Source organism: Bison bison, unplaced genomic scaffold (assembly GCF_000754665.1).
Source record: "Bison bison bison isolate TAMUID 2011002044 unplaced genomic scaffold, Bison_UMD1.0 scf7180017864456, whole genome shotgun sequence".
Taxonomy (NCBI): Eukaryota; Metazoa; Chordata; class Mammalia; order Artiodactyla; family Bovidae; genus Bison; species Bison bison.
In genome coordinates this window covers 19,954,785-19,978,266 of record NW_011495018.1, presented here as the reverse complement: position 1 = coordinate 19,978,266, position 23,482 = coordinate 19,954,785, and the positions used below count along the sequence as shown (strand labels likewise).

The following is a 23,482-nucleotide window of genomic DNA, read 5'->3' as shown; positions in this document are numbered from 1 at the left end:
CTCAGATATGCAGATGACACCACCCTTATGGCAGAAAGTGAAGAGGAACTAAAGAGCCTCTTGATGAAAGTGAAAGTGGAGAGTGAAAAAGTTGGCTTAAAGCTCAACATTCAGAAAACTAAGATCATGGCATCCAGTCTCATCACTTCATGGGAAATAGATGGGGAAACAGTGGAAACAGGGTCAGACTTTATTTTTCTGGGCTCCAAAATCACTGCAGATGGTGACTGCGGCCATGAAATTAAAAGACGCTTACTCCTTGGAAGGAAAGTTATGACTAACCTAAATAACATATTCAAAAGCAGAGACGTTACTTTGCCAACAAAGGTTCTAGTCAAGGCTATGGTTTTTCCTGTGGTCATGTATGGATGTGAGAGTTGGACTGTGAAGAAAGCTGAGTGCCGAAGAATTGATACTTTTGAACTGTGGTGTTGGAGAAGACTCTTGAGAGGCGCTTGTGCAAGGAGATCCAACCAGTCCTCGGTGTTCATTGGAAGGACTGATGCTAAAGCTGAAACTCCAATACTTTGGCTACCTCTTGCGAAGATTTGACTGCTGGGAGGGATTGGGGGTAGGAGGAGAAGGGGACGACAGAGGATAAGATGGCTGGATGGCATCACCAACTCGATGGACATGAGTTTGAGTAAACTCTGCGAGTTGATGATGGACAGGGAGGTCTGGTGTGCTGCGATTCATGGGGTCGCAAAGAGTCGGACACGACTGAGCGACTGAACTGAAGTGAACTGACAAGGTTTATCAGTCTGTTATATATTTTCCTTTACCAATGAGACTTTTCCTTTTGTAATTTTCATATTTCTAGTTGTGGCCTTTTCTTTAACATTTCTTACAAAACTGGTTGTAATGTTGAACTCTTTTAGGTTTTGCTGGTCTGTAAAACTTTTGCTCTTCCCTCCAAATCTGAATGAAAGCTTTGCTCAGGAGAGTATTCTTGATTGTAGATTTTTCTCTTTCATTTTTTAAAATATATCATGCCTTTCTTTCTCTTCTGGTCTGTGGAGTTTCTGCTGAAAAACAGCTGGTAGTTTTATGTATATAACTTGTTGCTTTCCCCTTACTACTTTTAATATTCTCCCTTTATCTCTTACTTCTGCTATTTTAATTACCATGTATCTTTGATGTGGTCGTCTTTTGATTGATTCTGTTTGGAATTCTGTGCTTTCTGGACCTGGGTGTCTTGTTTCCTTCCCTAGGTTAGGGAAGTTTCCAACTGTTTTGTCCTCAGATATGTTCTCTGTTCCGCTCACGTCCCGCCCCCCCACCCCACACACATTTCTGGGATCTCTGTATGTGAATGTTAGTATGCTGATGTTGTCCTAGAGGTTTCTTAGACTGTCCGTATTTCTTTTTATTCTTTTTTCTTTTCAGCTTTAGTGATTTCCGTTGTTTTTAGCTCACTCCTTTATTCCTTTTCATCATCTAATCTGCTGTTGTTTCCTTCTAATGTATTTACTTCATTTATGGTATTCTTCATCTCTGATTGCTCTTCGTATTTTCTAACTCTTTGTTAAATCTTACTGTGTTTATTCCTTCTTCTCCCAAGTTCTTTGAGCATCTCTAAGACCATTACCTTGTACTCTTTATCGGGTAGATTCCTTATCTCCACTTAGTTTTTTTTCTGGGGTTTTAACTTGTTCCCCCTTATTTTGCCTGTTTTTGTGCTCAGTCGCCTCTGACTCTTTGTGACCCCATAGACTGTAGTCTGTCAAGCTCCTCTGTCCATGGGATTGTCCTGGCAAGAATACTGGAGTGAGTTGCCATTTCCTTCTCCAGGGGATCTTCCTGACTGGGGGATCGAGCCTGTTTCTCCTGTATCTCCTGCATTGCAGGCAGACTCTTTACCACTGAGCCACCAGGGAATCCCAGGTTCCTGCTTTCATTTCTATTTATTCAATAGGTTGGTTACATTTCCTGATCTTGGAATAGTGGCCTTATATAGCAAATGTCTTAGAGGTCCCCATAGCACACTCCTCTGTAGTCACCAGAGATTTAAGTTCCAAAAATGGCCTCTGTGTGAGTTCTTTTGGCCTTTGTGTTGTGGTGGGCTACCTTCTGTGGGTACACTGAGATGTGGCTGGCCTGGTTGGTTGCCAGGCCCCACCTTTTGTGGAGGCTACTGGCAGCTGGTAGGTAAGACTGGGTCCTGGCACATTTGGCTCCATGGACAGAGGAGTCCTGTGGTGGTGCTGGCCTGCCAGTGGGTGGGCCGAATCTTTAAAGACTGGCTGTGGAGCCACAAGAGTTCTGGAATTTATGTTGGCCCACTGGTGAGTGGGGCTGAGGCCCAGGGGATCCTGGGGCTTGTGCTGTCCAATAGTGGGTAAGTCCTGTCAGCCTACTGGTAGGTAGAGCTGGATCCTGGAGTCTCTGACTGTGGGGCCTCAGGGTCCCAGACTTGGTGTTAGCCCACTGGTGGGTGGCACTGAGGCCCAGGAGGTCATAGTTTTTCTGTTTATCTTTTGGATGTTTGAATTATATTAACTAGTGTTTTCTTCAAGAGCAATTAATAGGAACAATATTCCTTCAGTTCTTACATGTTTAATAATATTTACCTGTTTTTATACTGAACTATATTGTTAGAACTCAGTATTAATTCTTGGTCATATTTTTTTGTCCTTGAAGACTCTTTGCAGTTGATCTACTGTTTTTGCCACTGAGTCCCTCCTCCTGTTTGTTTTTAGGTAGCAGTGAGTTTGTATAGATTCCCAAAGAATTCTCTTTGAATCCTTGAAGTACAGTAGTTTCCCCCTTTAAAATTTATGTTTTTCTTTTTTTTTACTTTTCAATATTGTATTGGTTTTGCCATACATCAGTATGAATCTGCCACGGGTGTACACGTGTTCCCCATCCCGAACCCCCCTCTCACATCCCTCTGGGTCATCCCGGTGCACCAGCCCTGAGCATCCTGTATCATGCAAAAATCTATGTTTTTCAATAGTACTTTTAACCAAATTCCTTTAGATCAGAAATTAGCTAGCAGATATGTACATTCAACATTAGAATACAGGATAGAGACTGAGTTAGGTTATAAGGCGAGTCAAATTTAATATAGCTAGAACTCCTCAAGTCTCTGAACATCCAGTTCCCCCTCCTCACTTATGGGAATAATTCTCTTTATCCTAGGCAAGAGAAAAATAGTTAGAAAATAAGCATGTACTCTTTTTAAATTTTGTATTGGAGAATAGTTGCTTTAAAATATTCTATAAATTTCTGCTGTACAGCAAAGTGAATCAATTATATGTACACATATATTCACTCTTAAGATTCTATTCCCATATAGATCATTACAGAGTATTGAGTAGAGGTCACTGTGCTATGCAGTAGACTTTTTTTAGTTATCTATTTTATATAGTGTGTGTGTCACTCCCAACCTCCCAATTTATCCCCCCCCCACTTCCCTCTTGGTAAAAATAAGTTTGCTTTCTATATCTGTGACTCTATTTCTGTTTTCTAAATAGGTTCATTTGTACATTTTTTTTTAAGGTTCCACATATAGACAGTATCATATGCTGTTTGTCTTTGATTTACTTCACTCACTATCTAGTTCTATCCATGTCACTGCAAATGGCATTTTTCATTCTTTTCTATGACTGAGTAATATTCCATTGTGTAATATATATTACATCTTCTCTGTTGATGGACATTTAAATTGTTTTCACCACCTGACTAGGGTGAATAGTGCTGCAGTGTCCATTGGGGTATGTGTATCTTTTTGAATTATGATTTTCTCTTGATACATGTCCAGGAGTGGGATTGCTGGATCCTATGACACTATTACTAGAAGGGACTAGTCAGTACTGGTTTTTAATAATTAGTGCATGGGCCACGGATGTATAAGTCAGGCTCTTTTCTAAATTGAGCTGTGTTACCACTTTCTAGTGGCCAGTTATTGAAACATTTATATATTCTGTTAATGGAAAAGTAGAGCTAATTGGTGGTAGAGTTAAACTGTAAGGTACTGAATTAAAATTAATTTATAAAATATATTCTTTTTATCATACTTTTCAGGAAGATACCACTCAGTAGAAAATAATTGAACTTGTTGAGTTGAAAGTTATATGAATTATGCATTTAGGCATATAATAATACATGGAAGAAATTTCTCATTTGCTCAGAAATTTCTCAGTTTCTCAGATTTGTTAATAAACTACTGCCGCTGCTAAGTCGCTTCAGTCGTGTCCGACTCTGCGACCCCAGAGACGGCAGCCCACCAGGCTCCCCTGTCCCTGGGATTCTCCAGGCAAGAACGCTGGAGTGGGTTGCCATTTCCTTCTCCAATGCATAAAAGTGAAAGTGAAGTCACTCAGTCGTGTCCGACTCTTCACGACCCCATGGACTGTAGCCCACCAGGCTCCTCCGTCCATGGGATTTTCCAGGCAAGAGTACTGGAGTGGGGTGCCATTGCCTTCTCTGTAATAAACTACTAGTGTGATCTATATGGAGGGAGAATAATTTTGTAAAGATATTTAGATTTTCTGTATTGGGTTTTTTAATTTAGCATTTCTTAAGACTATAGAAAGCAATCCTACCTTTTTCAATCTTGCTCTGTTAAAACCTTGATTCCTGTGTCAACCTGATTATTTACATGGTTATGTATAACCCTTTAATGTATTATGAGATAGTATAGTGGTTACGACATGGATTTTGGAGTTGGAACTGTGTTAGCCTTGTGACTTAGTCAATTATGGTCTGTGTGATCTTTGACAAGTTGTTTGATTACTCTTGAGCCTTAGTTTCCTTATCTATAAATGGATGTTAATCTGGCTCCGAATTGTTGCAAGGACTTCATGAGATAAGAGCTAAAAGCATTTAGCACTGTGCCTGACAAGTAGTAAGTACTAAATAAACATTATCTGCTGCTACCTCTAGTGTTATTATTGTCAGACTCCCACCATGCTGTTGGGCAGATAATTTAACTTCCATAAACCTTAGTTAAGGTGAAAGTGAAAGTGAAGTCGCTCAGTCGTGTCTGACTCTTTGCGACCGGTGGACTGTAGCCCACCAGGCTCCTCCATCCATGGGATTCTCCAGGCAAGAATACTGGAGTGGGTTGCCATTTCCTTCTCCAGGGGATCTTCCCGACCCAGGGATCGAACCCAGGTCTCCCACATTGCAGGCAGACGCTTTAACCTCTGCACCACCAGGGAAGCCCTTAAATACAAGAATCGGTCTCTCAGAAAACCTCCTATAGAGACACAGAACTTCAGATCCAAGTACTAACATCAAAGATTTCAAGGGAGGAAAGGAAGCCAGGTTGAAAGAAGGGGGAGGAGGCGGGAGAGGGGGAGCGAAAGGGGTGGCCTTACAGACGTCCCCTGCCACCTACAGATACCCAGGCATTATGGGACTTTTCCCTGGGCCTCCAGAGAAGGCAGGACTGGAAACTCGGCCCTACCAGAAATCAGACAAGACCAGGACCAGAATTCGAGTTCTCTGCCAAGAGGAGGTGATCAGTCTCCAATCCTCAGCTCAGGCTGAAGGCCCTTCAACCAGATTCCTGTGTCTAGGACCGGGGGACTAGAAAAACAGGGAAGGATAGAAAGGGTTAAGGAGAGGAGAGAGAGAGAGAGAGAGAGAGAGAGGGAAGGGGAGAGAGGTCAGTAAAGTCTCATCTGTTAATGAGAGTAACACTCCTGGGGTGCCTGCTTAACAGATGGTCACTTTGGAAATCAAATATAATCGTGTGATAGTAGTTTATAAATTTCTCAACCTATCTGAAAAGAGGGAGCAAGTCTTGTACCATTAGGATTGGGCAGGTAAAAGCAGAGGCAATGGGGATCTGCTTTTTTGGGAAAGGGTTTAACTGAAGACTTGATAACAGATTTGCTAGACTGAGGCAGATGTAGATACGTAAGTTCCTTTCCTGATAAGTCAGGCTCAAAGTGCATATCTGTTTCACCAGTGTTCTCCATGTGATATGTGTAAGATCCTAGATGAAGAGTTTGTGGCAAAGTCCAAACTCAAGCTCAGTGTCCATGGCCCTTTATGATTTGGTCTCAACTTCAATTTCTTTACCTCATTCCCTGGCATTTCCTTTTCTTGTCTCTCTCTCTCTCTCTCTCATCACCCAGTATCTTTTTCCAGAGAGAGAGGTAAGCAGTTAAATGAACAGTTTGAGGGTGTATTCTTTTATTTTTTCTGTGTTATTACACAGATTTGTAACTCTCACATACATTTATATTTTTATTCAAACAAAAAATGCCAAATTAATCATATTATGAAGAAGCGACATTTTCAAAAAGTCTTTACTGGATTGTATGCCCATCAGCAGTCTATGAGAGTATAAGTGTCTCTGTGTCCTCACCAGCACAATTCTTTTTTTAGTTTTTAATCAGTTTGATAGGTATTATTTCTCATAGTTTGTTAAATATTCTTCTAATAAGTAGAAGAAGATGGCTTTCTAAATCTTTCATACAGCCAGAAGAGGACTCAGAGTTCATTTGCCCATTTGCTTCAAAATGAAAACATAACTTTGGACTCTACTGAAATCCACTTGTCAAACATTGGGTTAGCGTTCTACTTAGTTGTCTTTACAACTGCAACTTAGAAGCCACCTTGGAACCACAGCTTAGAAACCACCATCCTGAATTTGATGTTTCTCAATCCTTTGTGTGTCTAAATGTATGGTGTTTTGTTTTGTTTTTTTTGGCAAAGAATTAAAAAATTTACACAAGTAGAAATACAAAGGCCCAACAAACATTTGAAAATGAATGTCAAGAAATACAAATTAAAACTATGAGAAGTACAATATTGGTTCAAAGTCAAAAATATTTTTAAAAAGGAAAAAAAAAAGACAGGACTGTCCATGGTATGATAAATGTGTTCACAAACCATATATATTAATTTGTATGTATTGAAACATTATACAGATGGAACCATTCTTTATCATTATGCAATTTATATGTTTTATGTCTTTTTAAAACTTTTTATTTTATATTGGAATATAGTGGGTGAAAATGTTAGTTTCAGGAGTACAGCAAAGTGATTCAGTTATACATATATATATAGCTACTCTTTCCTGTTTAGGTTATTACATAATATTGAGCAGAGTAGATTCTTCTTGGTTATCCATTTTAAATATAATTGTGTGTACCTGTCAGTCCTAAACTCCCTACCTGTCTCTTTCCACCACGCTTCCCTGGTAACCATAAGTTCTCTATGAGCCTGTTTCTGTTTTGTAAATAGGTTCATTTGTATCATTTTTTTAGATTCTGCATAGAAGTGGTATCATATTTCACTTTCTCCTTCTAACTTAATTCACTCAGTCTCTGGGTCCATCCATGTTTGCTGCTGCAAGTGGCATTTCTTCATTCTTTTTAATGGCTGAGTATTATTCCATTGTGTTATATATACCACATCTTCTTTATCCAGTCCTCTGTCGTTGAACACTTAGGTTTTTTCCATGTCTTGACTGTTGTAAACAGTACAGAAATCGGGGTGCTTGTGTCCTTTCGGATTCTAATGCATGCCCAAGAGTAGGGTTGTAGGATCTTATGATAGCTCTATTTTTCGTTTTTTTAAGGAACCTCCATACTGTTCTCTACAGTGGCTATACCAGTTTACATTCCCAGCAACCGTGTAGGAGAGTTCCCTTCTCTCCGCACTCTCTCTAGCATTTATTGTTTGTGAATTTTTTGATGATAGCCATTCTGACTGATGTGAGGTGATATCTCAATGTAGTTTTGATTTGCAGTTCTCTAATAATTAGTGATGTTGAACATCTTTTCATGTGCCTCATGGCCATCTGCATATCTTCTTTGGAGAAATGTCTATTTAGGTCTTATACCCTTTTTTGATTGAGTTGTTTTGATGATATTAAGCCCCATGAATTATTTGTAAATTTTGGAAACTAATCCCTTGTTGGTCATGTCATTTGCAAATATTTTCTCCAATTCTGTGGGTTGTCTTTTTGTTTTGTATGGTTTCCTTTGTTATGCAAAAGCTTTTACATTTAATTAGGTCCCATTTGTTCATTTTTGTTTTTATTTCCACTACTCTTGGGGGATGGACCGAAAAAGATATCACTGCGATTTATGTCAGAAAGTGCCTATGTGTTCCTGTAAGAGTTTTATAGTGTCTGGTCTCACATTTAGGTCTTTCATTTCATTTTGTGCTTATTTTTGTGTATGTTAGAGAATGTTCTAATTTCATTTTTTTACATCTATTGAATAGCTATCCATTTACATTTAAAATAATTATCAATATGTATGTTCTTATTACCATTTTCTCACTTGTTTTGGGTTTGTTTTTAATAGGCCTTTTTCCTTCCCTTCCTCTTCTGTTCTCTTTCCGTTTGATGACCATTTTTGTGTGTTTAGACTGCTTTTTCTTTTTTGTCTGTTTATCGTAGTTTTGGGATTTGTTGTTCCCATGAGGTTTTGATATAGCAGTCTAATATATGTGCAAGGTTGTTTTAAGTTTGCTGGTCTGTTTCCCACCTAGAAAAGTTCCCTTATCATTTGTTGCAAAGCTGGTCTGGTGGTGCTGGTTAGCTTTTGCTTGTCTGTAAAACATTTGATGTCTCTGTCACATCTGACTGAGAGCCTTGATGGGTACAGTATTCTTTTTTTTTTTTTTAATTTATTTGGCTGCATCACATCTTAGTTGTGACATGTGGGGTCTAGATCCTTGACCAGGGATCGAACCTGGGTCCCTGCACTGGGATTGCAGAGTCTTAGCCACTGGACCACCAGGGAACTCCTAGCATATTCTTGGTTGTAGGTTTTTCCCTTTTATCACTTTAAATATGGCATACCACTCCCCTTGGGCCTGCAGAGTTTTGCTGAGAAATCAATCAGATGATAACCATATGGGAATTCACTTGTATGTTATTTATCATTTTTCCTTTGTTGCTTGTAATTTTTTTTTCCCTTTAATTACTATGTGTCTTGGCATGTTCTTCCTTGGGTTTATTCTGCCTGAGACTCTCTGAGCTTCCTGGACTTGGGTGACTGTTTCCTTTCCCATGTTAGGGATGTTTTTAGCTATTATCTCTTCAGATATTTTCTCAGGTTGATTCTCTCTCTATTCTCCTTCTGGGACCCCTATAATGCGAATGTTGATGCATTTAATGTTGTCCAGAGGTCTCTCAGACTGTCTTCATTTCTTTTTATTCTTATTTTTTCTTTTCCATGGCAGTGATTTCCACCATTCTGTCTTCCATGTCACTTATCTGTTCTTCTACTTCAGTTATTCAGCTGTAGATTCCTTCTAGTGTATTTTTCATTTCAGTTATTGTATTTATCTCTGTTTGTTCTTTAGTTCTTCTTGTTCAGTCACCAAGTCATGTCTAACTCTTTGGGACCCCATGGACTGCAGTCCTCCAGATTTCCTTGTCCTTTACTACCAGTCTGTCTTCTTGTATCTACCTTTCAGAATATTCTGCTAGTTGCTTCATGTGTTTTGTCAGGGTTTTAAGTTACAATTAATGTGAAAAACAGAATATTTTTCTAACTTGTATGGAATTATTATTATTCTAACTTGTATGGAATCAGAAGTCTTTTATTGTAATTTAAGATTCAGTATTGTAAAGCTTTCACATATGCATTTAAGGTAAGACTAGGGAATATATTTAGTATATGTGGCTTATTGATGTGTTTTTCTGAGTAACTAATTATTAAATGTGATGATCAACATTCTAGTCTTATACCAAGAATAGATCATATTAGCCTAGTGTTGTCTTACTTCCATCTCCCCTTGTATTTTCAACCTTTGTGGGTCATTTTGGTCAGTCATTTTTACCAGTGAACTGTTCCTGTTTCTAAGAACCCTTAATCCTTCTCACTGTCAACTGAAAAGTTACCTTTTCAGTTCCTAGAATATAGGTTTCATGGATATTGCTCTGTTATTGTTTCTCAAAAGGGGTACTTAGAGCCCTTTTCCTGATGTATTTGCTGTTTTCCATTTGTATCTCAATTTTGTTCCTTTACTCCACTGCTCTCCATTCTGTCATGATTGCCTTTCAAGTCTTTCCTTTTGCTTGAAACTGTTTGTTAATTAGCTGCAGATATAGCAGTTTTACTGTAGTAGTTAGGCATGTAGGGAGTGTACCACCATTTTGGAATCTTAGTTTCATTACTTTGCCAAGATCACAAAGCTGGTTATTTAAAGATATTTCTGTGCCTCAGTTGTCCCTGTGTGTAAGATAGGGGTAAGGGTTTATCTCAGGGCTGATATAGAATTAATGTTTGTAAATTCCTTGCAGTGGTGTTTGTTCATAGAAACTACTTAGACATTAGCTGCTGTGGTGATTTCTCCATGTTTCATCACTTTAGAATTTTGCATTTTGATTACTTGTTCTTATCTTACCACTTCCTGTTAGATTGTAAATTCCTCAAAGTTAGAATCTGTTTTATTAATTTTTAGTTTTTTAATGGGTTTTGTAAAGTAGAAGGTGTTCAATATTATTACTGTTTCAAATCATAGGAAAATAGCAAAATTGTCAGTAAGATTGTTTGCAGCACCAATTTACTTACTATAAATGATAACCTAAAGTAATTTAATACTCTCTCTGTATTATATTTCAGGAATTCTAATGAATCATTGATTGACCAGCACCATTTTACCAGTTGGAATGAGTTATCAGAAATGGGCATAGTGGTTTTAGATCCAGCATGTAACAGATGGAGATTACTTCTTCAAGCCAACACCTTTTTTGACTGTGTAGGATCTTTGTCTCTTCATCTTTGAATTTCTTTTGTTGGTAAATAAAAGGAGTTCATGTAGTTTTTGCCCTAGCTTGAGTCACCATGAGTAGTAGTTTAGGGAAAGAAAAAGACTCTAAAGAGAAAGATCCCAAAGCACCATCAGCCAAGGAAAGAGAAAAGGAGGCAAAAGCCTCTGGAGGTTTTGGGAAAGAGAGCAAAGAAAAAGAACCTAAGACCAAAGGGAAAGATGCCAAAGATGGAAAGAAGGACTCCAGTGCTGCCCAGCCAGGGGTGGCTTTTTCGGTTGATAATACGATCAAACGGCCAAATCCAGCACCTGGGACTAGAAAAAAGTCTAGCAATGCAGAGGTGATTAAAGAGCTCAACAAATGCCGAGAAGAGAACTCAATGCGTTTGGACTTATCCAAGAGGTCTATACACATATTGCCATCATCAATCAAGGAGTTGACTCAATTAACAGAACTTTATTTATATAGCAACAAATTACAGTCCCTCCCAGCGGAAGTGGGCTGTCTAGTAAATCTCATGACACTGGCTCTAAGTGAAAATTCACTTACCAGTTTGCCTGACTCTCTCGATAACTTGAAGAAGCTGCGGATGCTTGATTTAAGGCATAATAAACTGAGAGAAATTCCTTCAGTGGTGTATAGGCTAGATTCTCTCACCACTCTTTACCTTCGCTTTAATCGTATAACTACTGTGGAAAAAGACATCAAAAACCTGTCAAAACTCAGCATGCTTAGCATTCGAGAGAACAAAATCAAACAACTACCTGCTGAAATTGGTAAGAGGCCTTGCATTACTTTTATTATTTATAGTATTTATTATGCTAAATAGTTTCGTTGAGTTCTTTTCCATATCAGAAAGTGTCTAATAACTTGCCTAAAAAAAAAAAAAAAACTAATTAGTTTCTAAGTTCTGTCTTTAGCTTGCTTTAATCGGTTTTATGATATTAATAGTACATGGTTTGAGATCATTTTATAGACCTAGAAAATGACTTAGAACGTAAATGCAATTGGGCCTTTTTCACACAAAACTAATCTACTTTCATTTTCATTGGGAAATAGTAAATTTGAAGCAGAAAAAAATTCTTGGCAAAGTTTTTAGTTGTTAACCATCTGCTTTTAAAGTATTTACAGATAGCATTATGTAAGACGCTTTAAGGCTATGTTTTCCCATTTTCTGACATTTTCCTTTTTACCTGAAAATGTTTGTTTAAATTCACATCTCTTTTCTACCTAATTTACCACAAAAGATTGGCATGTAAGAGTCTTGTGAATAAGCTGGGTGGTAAGCAAGTTGAAAAATTTTTTCATTTTGAAAATACTTACATGTTCATTAAAAACACTCTGAGGATGCAGAAAAGTACAGAGGCAGCTATAGTTAATGTCAACACTTAGTATTTTGATAGCTTTCATTCTTATTTTTACACCTAAAGCTATATGTACTAAAAAAAGGGGGAATGCTTTTAAAAGAATGGATAGATGGATAAAAAAATAGGAAATATACATGTGTAAACAAGTCAGTAAAAAGTTACTTGTTTGATATTTTTAATTAAAATTTTTTCAGCAACTTTTGGAATATAGTAAACTGTTGATTTACCAGATTTGAGAAATTGATAAAGGTATTGTCTTTGTAGGCCCTTTTTATGAGAGTTCAAAAACTTGACATAAAAATTGATTATGTAACTTTTAAAGATAAGTTTCTTTTTTTGTGGGTGAAAGATTTATTCTGAATAAAACAGGTTAGTTAAATATATTGTTGCCTTAAGTGTTGGTCTTACCAGTGATAAAAGAAACTTTGTTTTTAGGCTGTGCAGCTTTGTAGAGATACAATACTCTGTGGGCATTTAAAAGTTTTTTGTTTAGCTTTGAAAAAAATGTAATTTATATTTTAGGTATGGTGTTCTATTATATTTAGCTCTAGCCAGAAACTTAAAATCTTAATTTAATTTTGGTTTAATTAAATATATTTAGAAATCCATGATTGATTTTTCTCAAAGATTTATAAAGTGTGACACACTTATAAGATATTAAAATATTCCTGAAAATTTGAGTGGAAAGGCTCTTTTCCATGTTTTCAGATAGGAATGTGATTGTTGAATGACTTTTGATTCTGTACTTGATTTGATCAAAATTTGACCTGTTTATGTGATTCATTGTAGAATAGAATTATAAGTTTTTGGGGAATGTAATGCTGAATTTTTAGGTAGACATATAAAATGTTATTTGCTGTCTTTGTACTTAATGTTTTGTGCATGTTACACTTCAGTCTAAAATGTTGACTTTCATTCATATGAGTTTTTCATTAAGGACTTTCTGTAGAAATGTTATCAAATTACCTGGGAATTAAGAACATTCATTTCTTAAACAGGAAATTATTTCATTGGACTTTAAATTTACTTCACTTTGTTTTTAAGCATATGGATAAAATATTTTTACTATAAAGTAATGCATTTATTGGCAAATTTTATTTAATTAGGTTGATTTTTGTGGCCGCCTAATCTTTGGACCTTTATTTCTAAATTTGCAATTTTAAAAATAAACACTGAATTTGTTTTTTAATGAGTACCCCCCCAACCATTAGTGACATTGAATTTTGTGTTCTTTTAATTTCTGTATTTCTATGAAAATAGTAACTTCATAAATGTCATTCATATTCCAGGCAAGGCATCAGATAGAAAGTAAATTACTTTAAAAAATAAAATAATATTTCTTATAAGGAATTAAAATTTATAAGGTTTACTTTAGATGCATGGATTTGGGACAAACCTTGCAGAAGTCTGCATTATGTATTTCCTTATGGGAATAAGAAAATAAAGGTCTAGTAAAAATAAAATAGTTGGAATAATATGAATAGCTGTTGTTTGAGCACAATATGTTGTATAACATACACTGTTTTTTACATGTAACTTTGTTATCTCATTAAATTCTTATAGTAATCCAGTGAAATAAGTACTTTTCTCTATGCTGAGAAAGGAACTGAAAATTGAGTGAGATTAGATAATTTACTAAAGGTCATATGGTAAGAAGTTGGCAAAGTCACAGTTTGACTCTAGGTCTCACTGTACTGCTTCCAGTGTCTAGAAGTGGATGCCATCTGACTTTGCAACCTCATGGACTGTAGCACACCAGGCTTCTCTGTCCTTCACTATCTCCTGGAGTCATGTCCATTGAGTTGGTGATGCCATCCAACAACCTCATCCTCTGTTGTGCCCTTCTTCTCCTGCCCTCAGTCTTTCCCAGCATCAGGGTCTTTCCCAGTTGAGTCAGCTCTTCATGTCAGGTGGCCAAAGTATTGGAGCTTCAGCTTCAGCATCAGTCCTTCCGATGAATATTCAGGGTTGATTTCCTTTAGGATTAGCTGGTTTGATCCTCTTGCAGTCCAAGGGACTCAGGAATCTTCTCTAGCACCACAATTGGAAAGCATTAGTTCTTCAGTGCTTAGCCTTCTTTATGGTCCAGTGCTCACATCCATACATGACTGTGGAAAAATCATACCATTGATTATATGGATATTTGTCAGCAAAGTGATGTCTCTGCTTTTAGGGTGCTGTCTAGCTTTGTCATAGCTTTTCTGCCAAGGAGCAAGCATCTTTTAATTTTGTGGCTGCAGTCACCATCTGCAGTGATTTTGTAGCCCAAGAAAATAAAATCTGTCACTGCTTTCCACTTTTCCCCCTTCTATTTGCCGTGAAGTGTTGGAACCAGATGACATGATCTCAGTTTTTTGAATGTTGAGTTTTAAGGCAGCCTTTTCACTACTCTTTCACTTTCAAGAGGCTCTTTGGTAACTCTTTGCTTTCTGCCATGAGAGTGGTATCATCTGCATATCTGAGGTTGTTGATATTTCTCCTGGCAGTCTTGATTTTAGCTTGGGATACATCCAGCCCAGCATTTCCCATAATGTACTCTGCATATAAGTTAAATAAGCAGGGTGACAATATACAGCCTTGACACACTCCTTTTCCAGTCCATAGTTCCATCTCTGGTTCTGTTGCTTCTTGACCTTCATATAGGTTTCTCAGGAGACATATATGGTGGTCTGGTATTCACATGTCTTTAAGAATTTTTTATAGTTGCGATCCACACACTGAAAGCTTTAGTCTGTGAAGCAGAAGTGGATGTTTTTCTGGAATTCCTTGCTTTTTCTATGATCCAACAGATGCTGGTAATTTGATCTCTGGTTCCTCTACCTTTTCTAAATCCAGCTTGTACATCTGGCAGTTCTCAGTTCATGTACTGCAGAAGCTTAGCTTGAAGGATTTTGAGCATAATCTTACTAGCATGTGAAATGAGTGCAATTGTATGGTGGTTTGAACATTCTTTGGCATTGCCCTTCTTTTCGATTGGAATGAAAACTGACCTTCTCCAATCCTGTGGCCACTGCTGTTTTCCAAATTTGCTGACATGTTGACAGATTAATAGCTTAATTCAGATATAATTCACATGCTGTATGATTAATGCATTTGAAGAATACAATTTAGTGGTTTTTTAGCATGTTCACAAAGTTGTTCACTATCACAAACAATTACAGGACATTTTCATTACTCCAGAGAGAAACTCTGTACTCTTTGGCAATCACCCCACCCCAGCCCCATTTTCTTCCAACCCCTTAGACCTATTCAAGCATTAATCTACTTTCTGTTTCTGTAGATTTGCCTATTGTGGTGTGTGCATGCTAAGTCGCTTCAGTCATGTCCGACTCTTTGTGATCCTGTGGACTGTAGCCTACCAGGCTCCTCTGTCCATGGAATTCTCCAGTTCTAATAATTGGAATAATAAAATATATAGTCTTTGGTGAGTGGTTTCTTTCACTTAGCAAAATGTTTTCAAAATTCATCCAGATTGTAGCATCTATCAATATATTGTTCCTTTTTATTGCTGAATAATATTCCATTGTATATTATACCACATTTTATTTATCTACTCATCAGTTGTTGAACATTTGGGTTGCTTTCACCTTTTGACTGTTAGGAATAAAATTACTATGAACATTTGTGTGTAAGTTTTTGTATAGACATTTGTTTTCATTTCTCTTGGGTGTATACCTAGAAGAGGAATTACTGAGTCATATAGTAACTCTATGTTTAATCTTTTGAGGAACTACTAGACTATTTTCTTAAGTTACTGCACCATCTTACATTTCCATCAGTGGTGTATGAGGGTTCCAATTCCTCTACATCCTCAACACTTGTGTTAGCTATTTTAATGTAGCCATTCCATGAGTGTGAAGTGGTAGCTCATATGTTTTTTATTTATAGTTCTGTGATTATTGATTTGTTTTTAATTTTTGAAAGCTATCTTTTGTTTTAAAGGAAAGACAGAAATAACTTTTCTGTGATGCAGATCTTGCTTTTCTGATTTTTAAATTATAGCACCCCCCCACCCTCCTGCAAATCCTGAGCTCTTTTAAGAATGCTTATTAAAAAGACTCATGCACCAAGATCAAATGAAATGGAATTTGACATTTTGAAAAGTTCGACATCTTTAATGTAATTTGACTTATTGTTGAAGATCATAACAAGAGAATGTACACTTCATTATGTTCATTATATATACTAATTACCATTTGTTAAACTTGCATTTTTAGAAGTTTAGCTCTACATTATTTTTATATATATATATACACACATATGGTACTTATTCTTTGTTGTTTTTATGAGTATAAAACCTTGATTCATGCTATCTGGTTTGTTCAGCAGTATATTTGATAAGTATGAGAAATTTGAAATTTGTGAAACATAGCGTAGTAGTATTTAGTTTAGCATATTTGAAATTTAGCAGCTCTGTTGTGTTTATAAGGAAATTATATTAAAAACTGAATACCTGTTTAAGTATTAATGACATCTTTATTAATGCCATGTGATTTGATACCAATGATGCATATTCACGTGGGTGAACATTGGCATAAAACAGTGAAAGGATACTGAAAGACATATGAAGATCATAATATATTAGAGAATAGTCAGGAAAACTCTTCATTTGGTGATACTGAATTTATTTTTTTCCTTTTGTATGATAAGGTGTGGACAGATAAAGTAAATGTACTATCTTTTTGTGTTAAATAGATAGATGGAAACCTTAGGCATTGCTTTCTCTTTTAGACCAGTATATCATTCTTCCTGCCCACATCTCCTTTCACCATTTTTAATCTTGAAAAAGACTCCTCACTGAACACCAGGACACTCAAGAAGTCATATTTTCAGAGGGAAAACAATAAATAACCACTCTCTTACCCCATCCTCTTCCCTGCCTGGTTCCTTTGAGTTTCATGTTAGAGATGTGCTTTTGTAAAATTTTTTTTTTGCTTCAGTAAATTAGAGTAAAGGTTATCAGGTTTTCATTTTGAATAATCTGTCACTTTAGTTCAGGTAATTCTGAACAATGAAGTTTTAAAGGGTTTTATTCTTCTAGAAAGGAAATGATTACTCTTTGAAACCAGAAATAAACTCCATCTTTGTCTCTTACTAGTAATACTATAGGACTTCCCCCATGGCTCAGTGGGTAAAGAATCTGCCTGCAATGCAGGAGACCTGGGTTGGATCCCTTGGTCGGGAATATCCCTTGGAGAAAGAAATGGCAACCCATTCCAGTATTCTTGTCTGAAAAATCCCTTTGATAGAGGAGCCTGGTGGGCCACAGTCCAGAGGGTCACAGAGAGTTGGACGTGACTAAGCACGCACTAGACATTCATTCAATATTTCTAGAACTTTTCCTTCAGTGAATTAAAAGACTAGTTTTAAAATTTCTTCTCTTTAAAGTTTCCTCCTATTCATTATTCTTTATAAAATAGCTAAGTTAGAGGGAATCTTTTAAAAAAAAAATATTCATCCTATATTTTCTGTTCAGTGAAGTGCTAGATCATTTATATTGTACACAATTTTGAGTGGGTAAATTGTCTTAGAGAATGATCTGCTATGTTATACATGCTTTTTGAGAACCCAGATCATTTTTACCCATTTAAAAAACTCTCACAGCATTCAGATATATGAGAAATTAGAAATAGCAATTTTTTAACCCATATGACTCATTAACACTTACTGAAAACAAAATCAGTTTTCTACTGTTTATACTACAGTACTGCAGTTATATTTTATGTCAAGTAATATATAATAAATGTATATATGTGTATAATCAATATATAAAAAAATACTAAGAATCAGTTTTTTTAAATATCGAAGAGACCTTAGAGATTTTAATTCCCTATTATGTAATTTTCTGTAAATTTTTTTAGATAATAAATGGTAGGCTTTCAATAAATGTTGAAGGGCTTCCTTGGTGGCTCAGATGGTAGAGTCTACCTGCAGTGCAGGAGACTCAGTTTCGATCCCTGGGTCGGGAAGATACCCTGAAGAAGGGAATGGTTATCCCCTCCAGTATTCTTGCCTGGAGAATTCCATGGACAGAGGTCCCTGGCAGGCTACAGTCCATGGGGTTGCAAAGAGTTGGACATGACCGAGTGACCAATACTTTCAATAAATGTGGCTTGAAGTGAATTTAATGAAGCCCAACACTATTACCCAATTTTTAATATTAACTCAAATTGTAACCCTTAGTTCCTAAAATTCTTGAAATTCTCTCAGGACTGTCAGGGGTGCTGCAGTTGCTTTCATGGTCCAGGTAACATTATTTAATGATCTCATTTGACTGTTTTGTACAAGTGCTAATGAGTAACTTAGTTTGGCAGGCAAGAGAAATCAGGAAAGGGAATGCATAGTTGTTAATAAATAACTTTTTTTCACTGGAAATCAGCAAGAAACCTTACAGACCTAGAAATGAACTGTTAATTTAGTTGCTGCTGCTGCTAAGTCACGTCAGTCATGTCTGACTCTGTGCAGCCCCATAGACGGCAGCCCACCAGGCTCCTCCGTCCCTGGGATTCTCCAGGCAAGAATACTGGAGTGGGTTGCCATTTCCTTCTCCAGTGCATGAAAGTGAAAAGTGAAAAGTGAAAGTGAAGTTGCTCAGTCGGGTCCAACTCTTCGCGACCCCATGGACTGTAGCCTACCAGGCTCCGCTGTCCATGGGATTTCCCAGGCAAGAGTACTGGAGTGGGGTGCCATTGTCAAATTGTCCAGTGTTTCACTAAAACAACAGAAACCTGGAAAAGTTGTTATTATTGCTAAAGGAGGAGATAACAGAGGGGAAAAACAGCATTTGAACCATCTTGGAAAGATCTGACTGAACCAGAGGATACATTTGACTTCCCACTCTGCTGTGGTGTAGGGAAGAGGGCAGTCTTTGTGCTCTAATGATAGCATGCTAGCCATTCAAAGAATACACACAGTGTTGTCTATGTTGCTTAGTTACAGAAGCACTTGCTTAGAAGAATTACTAAAGTTTTCTTTAGAGTGAAAGGGAGAATTAGGCCTATAATACAAATTTATACAAATAAAATAATGTGTATTCTGATATAAGTCCCTAAATCTGTTCAAGCTTGTGTAATAAAAATTTCCAGCCCTTGTTAATTGTGTTGTTTTGCATATGTATTTTAGTAAGATTTGATTTGGTTTTTATTGCTCTGAATGTTTGAAAAATGACCCTATAAGTTCAGGAACAAGAGTTAATTTAAAAATGTAAATGTCCTTTAGTTCAGTTCAGTCGCTCAGTCGTGTCCTTAATATGAGTCAAATGATAATATAGGGTAAGCCACAATTTATGAAATAAACCTAAATTATTTATTTCCTAATATTTGAGTGCCTGTTAGATACATTTTAATAGGGTCTTTTTGTATGTTGCTAGATTTAATTTACTAAATCTTGAAGATTTTTGCATCTGTACTCCTCATGGATATTATCTGTAATTTCCTTTTTTCCCTTTCTCATTTTTGTAATGGTTTGCTATCAGGGCAACTCTGGCTTCATACTGTGGAATGAATTGGGAGGAGTTCCTCTTTTATGTTCTGGAGGAGTTTGTGTAGAATTAGTATTATGTTTTCAAATGATTCAGATGGTAAATAATCCAACTGCAATGCAGGAGACCCAGGTTTGATCCCTGGGTTGGAAAGATCCCCTGGAGAAGGAAATGGCTACCCACTCCAGTATTCTTGCCTGGAGAATCCCATGGACAGAGGAGCCTGGCAGGCTGTAGTCCATGGAGTTGCAAAGAGGCAGACATTACTGAGCGACAAACTTTTACTCCTTTGAAATGTTTAGAAGAATTTAAGAGTCTTGTAATCTGGGATGGTTTTCTTTGTAGAAAGGTTTTAAATGGCAAGTTAATGGAAAGTTATTTGGGTTTTTTGTTTCTTCTTAGTTGAATTTTGGTAGTTTTAAATCTGTCAGAGCATTTGTCTTTTGATTTGTTAAATTTTTTGGCATTAAAGTTTTTGAATTAAAGTTCATTTAGTTCCTTATTATACTTTTGAAATTTGGAATATGTATTATTATGTCTCTTATTCATTCCTGATATTGCTTTTATTGGTATTTAAAAAAAAAAACTGCTTTTGATGTCTTTATTTTTTCTATTATATTCCCTTTTTTTGTTGTTGTTGTTTTCTATGCATAATTAATAGAGTTTTGCCAAGAAAATGCACTGGTCATAGCAAACACCCTCTTTCAACAACATGAGAGAAGACTTTACACATGGACATCACCAGTTGGTCAACACCGAAATCAGATTGATTATGTTCTTTGCAGCCAAAGATGGAGAAGCTCTATACAGTCAACAAAAACAAGACTGGGAGCTGACTGTGGCTTAGATTATGAACTCCTTATTACCAAATTCAGACTTAAATTGAAGAAAGTAGGGAAAATCACTAGACCATTCAGGTATGACCTAAATCAAATCCCTTATGATTATACAGTGGAAGTGAGAAATAGATTTAAGGGCCTAGATCTGATAGAGTGCTTGATGAACTATGGAATGAGGTTCGTGACATTGTACAGGAGACAGGGATCAAGACCATTCCCATGGAAAAGAAATGCAGAAAAGCAAAATGGCTGTCTGGGGAGGCCTTACAAATAGCTGTGAAAAGAAGAGAAGAGAAAAGCAAAGGAGAAAAGAAAAAATATAAACATCTGAATGCAGAGTTCCAAAGAATAGCAAGAAGAGAGAAGAAAGACTTCCTCAGTGATCAATGCAAAGAAATAGAGGAAAACAATAGAATGGGAAAGACTAGAGATCTCTTCAAGAAAATTAGAGATACCAAGGGAACATTTCATGCAAAGCTGAGCTCGATAAAGGACAGAAATGGTATGGACCTATCAGAAGCAGAAGATATTAAGAAGAGGTGGCAAGAATACACAGAAGAACTGTACAAAAAAGATCTTCACAACCCAGACAATCACAATATGTGATCACTCACCTAGAGCCACACATCCTGGAATGTGAAGTCAAGTGGGCCTTAGGAAGCATCACTACGAACAAAGCTAGAGGAGGTGATGGAATTCCAGTGGAGCTATTTCAAATCCTGAAAGATAATGCTGTTAAAGTGCTGCACTCAATATGCCAGCAAATTTGGAAAACCCAGCAGTGGCCACAGGACTGGAAAAGGTCAATTTTCATTCCAATCCCAAAGAAAGGCAATGCCAAAGAATGCTCAAACTACTGCACAATTGCACTCATCTCACATGCTAGTAAAGTAATGCTCAAAATTCTCCAAGCCAGGCTTCAGCAATACGTGAACCGTGAACTTCCTGATGTTTAAGCTGGTTTTGGAAAAGGCAGGTGAACCAGAGATCAAATTGCCAACGTCCGCTGGATCATGGAAAAAGCAAAGAGTTCCAGAAAAACATCTATTTCTGCTTTATTGACTATGCCAAAGCCTTTGACTGTGTGGATCACAATAAACTGTGGAAAATTCTGAAAGAGATGGGAATACCAGACCACCTGACCTGCCTCTTGAGAAACCTGTATGCAGGTCAGGAAGCAACAGTTAGAACTGGACATGGAACAACAGACTGGTTCCAGATAGGAAAAGGAGTTCGTCAAGGCCGTATATTGTCACCCTGTTTATTTAACTTTTATGCAGAGTACGTCATGAGAAATGCTGGACTGGAAGAAGCACAGGCTGGAATCAAGATTGGCGGGAGAAATATCAATAAGCTCAGATATGCAGATGACACCACCCTTATGGCAGAAAGTGAAGAGGAACTCAAAAGCCTCTTGATGAAAGTGAAAGTGGAGAGTGAAAAAGTTGGCTTAAAGCTCAACATTCAGAAAACAAAGATCATGGCATCTGGTCCCATCACTTCATGGGAAATAGATGGGGAAACAGTGGAAACAGTATCAGACTGTATTTTTGGGGGGCTCCAAAATCACTGCAGATGGTGACTGCAGCCATGCAATTAAAAGACGCTTACTCCTTGGAAGGAAAGTTATGACCAACCTAGATAGCATATTCAAAAGCAGAGACATTACTTTGCCAACAAAGGTCCATCTCGTCAAGGCTGTGGTTTTTCCTGTGGTCATGTATGGATGTGAGAGTTGGACAGTGAAGAAAGCTGAGCGCCAAAGAATTGATGCTTTTGAACTGTGGTGTTGGAGAAGACTCTTGAGAGAGTCCCCTGGACTGCAAGGAGATCCAACCAGTCCATTCTGAAGGAGATCAGCCCATCATTCTTTGGAGGGAATGATGCTGAAGCTGAAACTGAAGCTGAAACTCCAGTACTTTGGCCACCTCATGGGAAGAGCTGACTCATTGGAAAAGACTCTGAAGCTGGGAGGGATTGGGGGCAGGAGGAGAAGGGGATGCCAGAGGATGAGACGGCTGGATGGCATCACTGACTCAATGGACGTGAGTCTGAGTGAACTCTGGGTGTTTGCGATGGACAGGGAGGCCTAGCGTGCTGCGATTCATGGGGTCGCAGAGTTGGACACGACTGAGCGACTGAACTGAACTGACGCTTAATTATCTTGTTTCCTACTACTGTAGGTTTCATATGTCCTTTCTCTTAAATTGTTTGATTTCATTCCTTTCTTCCTTTCATTGTGTAAGTGTTGATAGCTGTGAACCTCCCCCCCAAGTGCTATTTTAGCAGCATCACATAAATTTTGATACGTTGTATTTTCCTTATTATTTAATTCTAAATATTTTCCAAATCACCTTTTGTTTATAAATTGTAGCTTTCGTTGGTAGATCTTCCCTGAAGCAATTATTACTATATTCTCTAAACTCCAGGAGTTGATGTTGGACAGGGAGGCCTGGCGTGCTGCTGCGGTTCATGGGGTCACAAAGAGTCGGACACGAGTGAGCAACTGAACTGAATGATTTTTAAAAATTTCCCTTGTTTCTTTTGTATTTATTAGTTGAAATCTTCTATAAGGAAGAGCTGTCCTTTCTCCCCCATTTATTTATTCAGTTAATTATATCAGTCTGGACTCATTTATTCTGTGGGTTTCAATCCAAGATTATTCTTTACCGTTTTGTTGCTCAAATTATTCCAGCTTTGCTTACTGTGAACTCTATGTTAGTTGGTTCCTGTGCCTTTTGATGTGTCATCATCTTTTTTTATCTTTTAAAGAGACTAAAAATGCCCCCAAATTTTGATATTTGCTCATGTATTTATTCCTTCTAGTGCTTTTCATTCTTTGAGTAGATCTGAATCTCTATTTGGTATTTGCTTTTTGCCCAAAGAGCTTCTTTTAATGCATATTGTAGCCCAGGTCTCCTCTGATTGAATTTTTTATGCTTTCTATAGGTCTGAAAGCCTTTATTTTGTTTTCATTTTTAATGGTGGTTTTTCCTGTTACAAAATCCTAGTTTGGCATCTTTTCTTGTTTATTCATTATTTTTAAAATAGCTCTCCTTTCCCTATGTTTTTGTTTGTTTTTTTCTTGGCTTGCCTAGTTTCT

The 23,482-nt window shown here is 37.2% G+C and overlaps 1 protein-coding gene across 4 annotated transcripts in view; it reads left to right on the top strand.

Moving 5' to 3' along the window:
• The window catches only part of SHOC2 (soc-2 suppressor of clear homolog (C. elegans)), an 88,490-nt gene that overhangs the window by 22,305 nt on the left and 42,703 nt on the right, over positions 1-23,482 (top strand). For all 4 annotated transcript variants that reach the window (XM_010859364.1, XM_010859361.1, XM_010859362.1 and 1 more), the window contains exon 2: positions 10,545-11,469. In XM_010859364.1, the coding sequence (XP_010857666.1) occupies positions 10,767-11,469 (703 nt within the window). In that variant the 5' untranslated portion in view covers positions 10,545-10,766. The remainder of the gene's footprint in view (positions 1-10,544; positions 11,470-23,482) is intronic.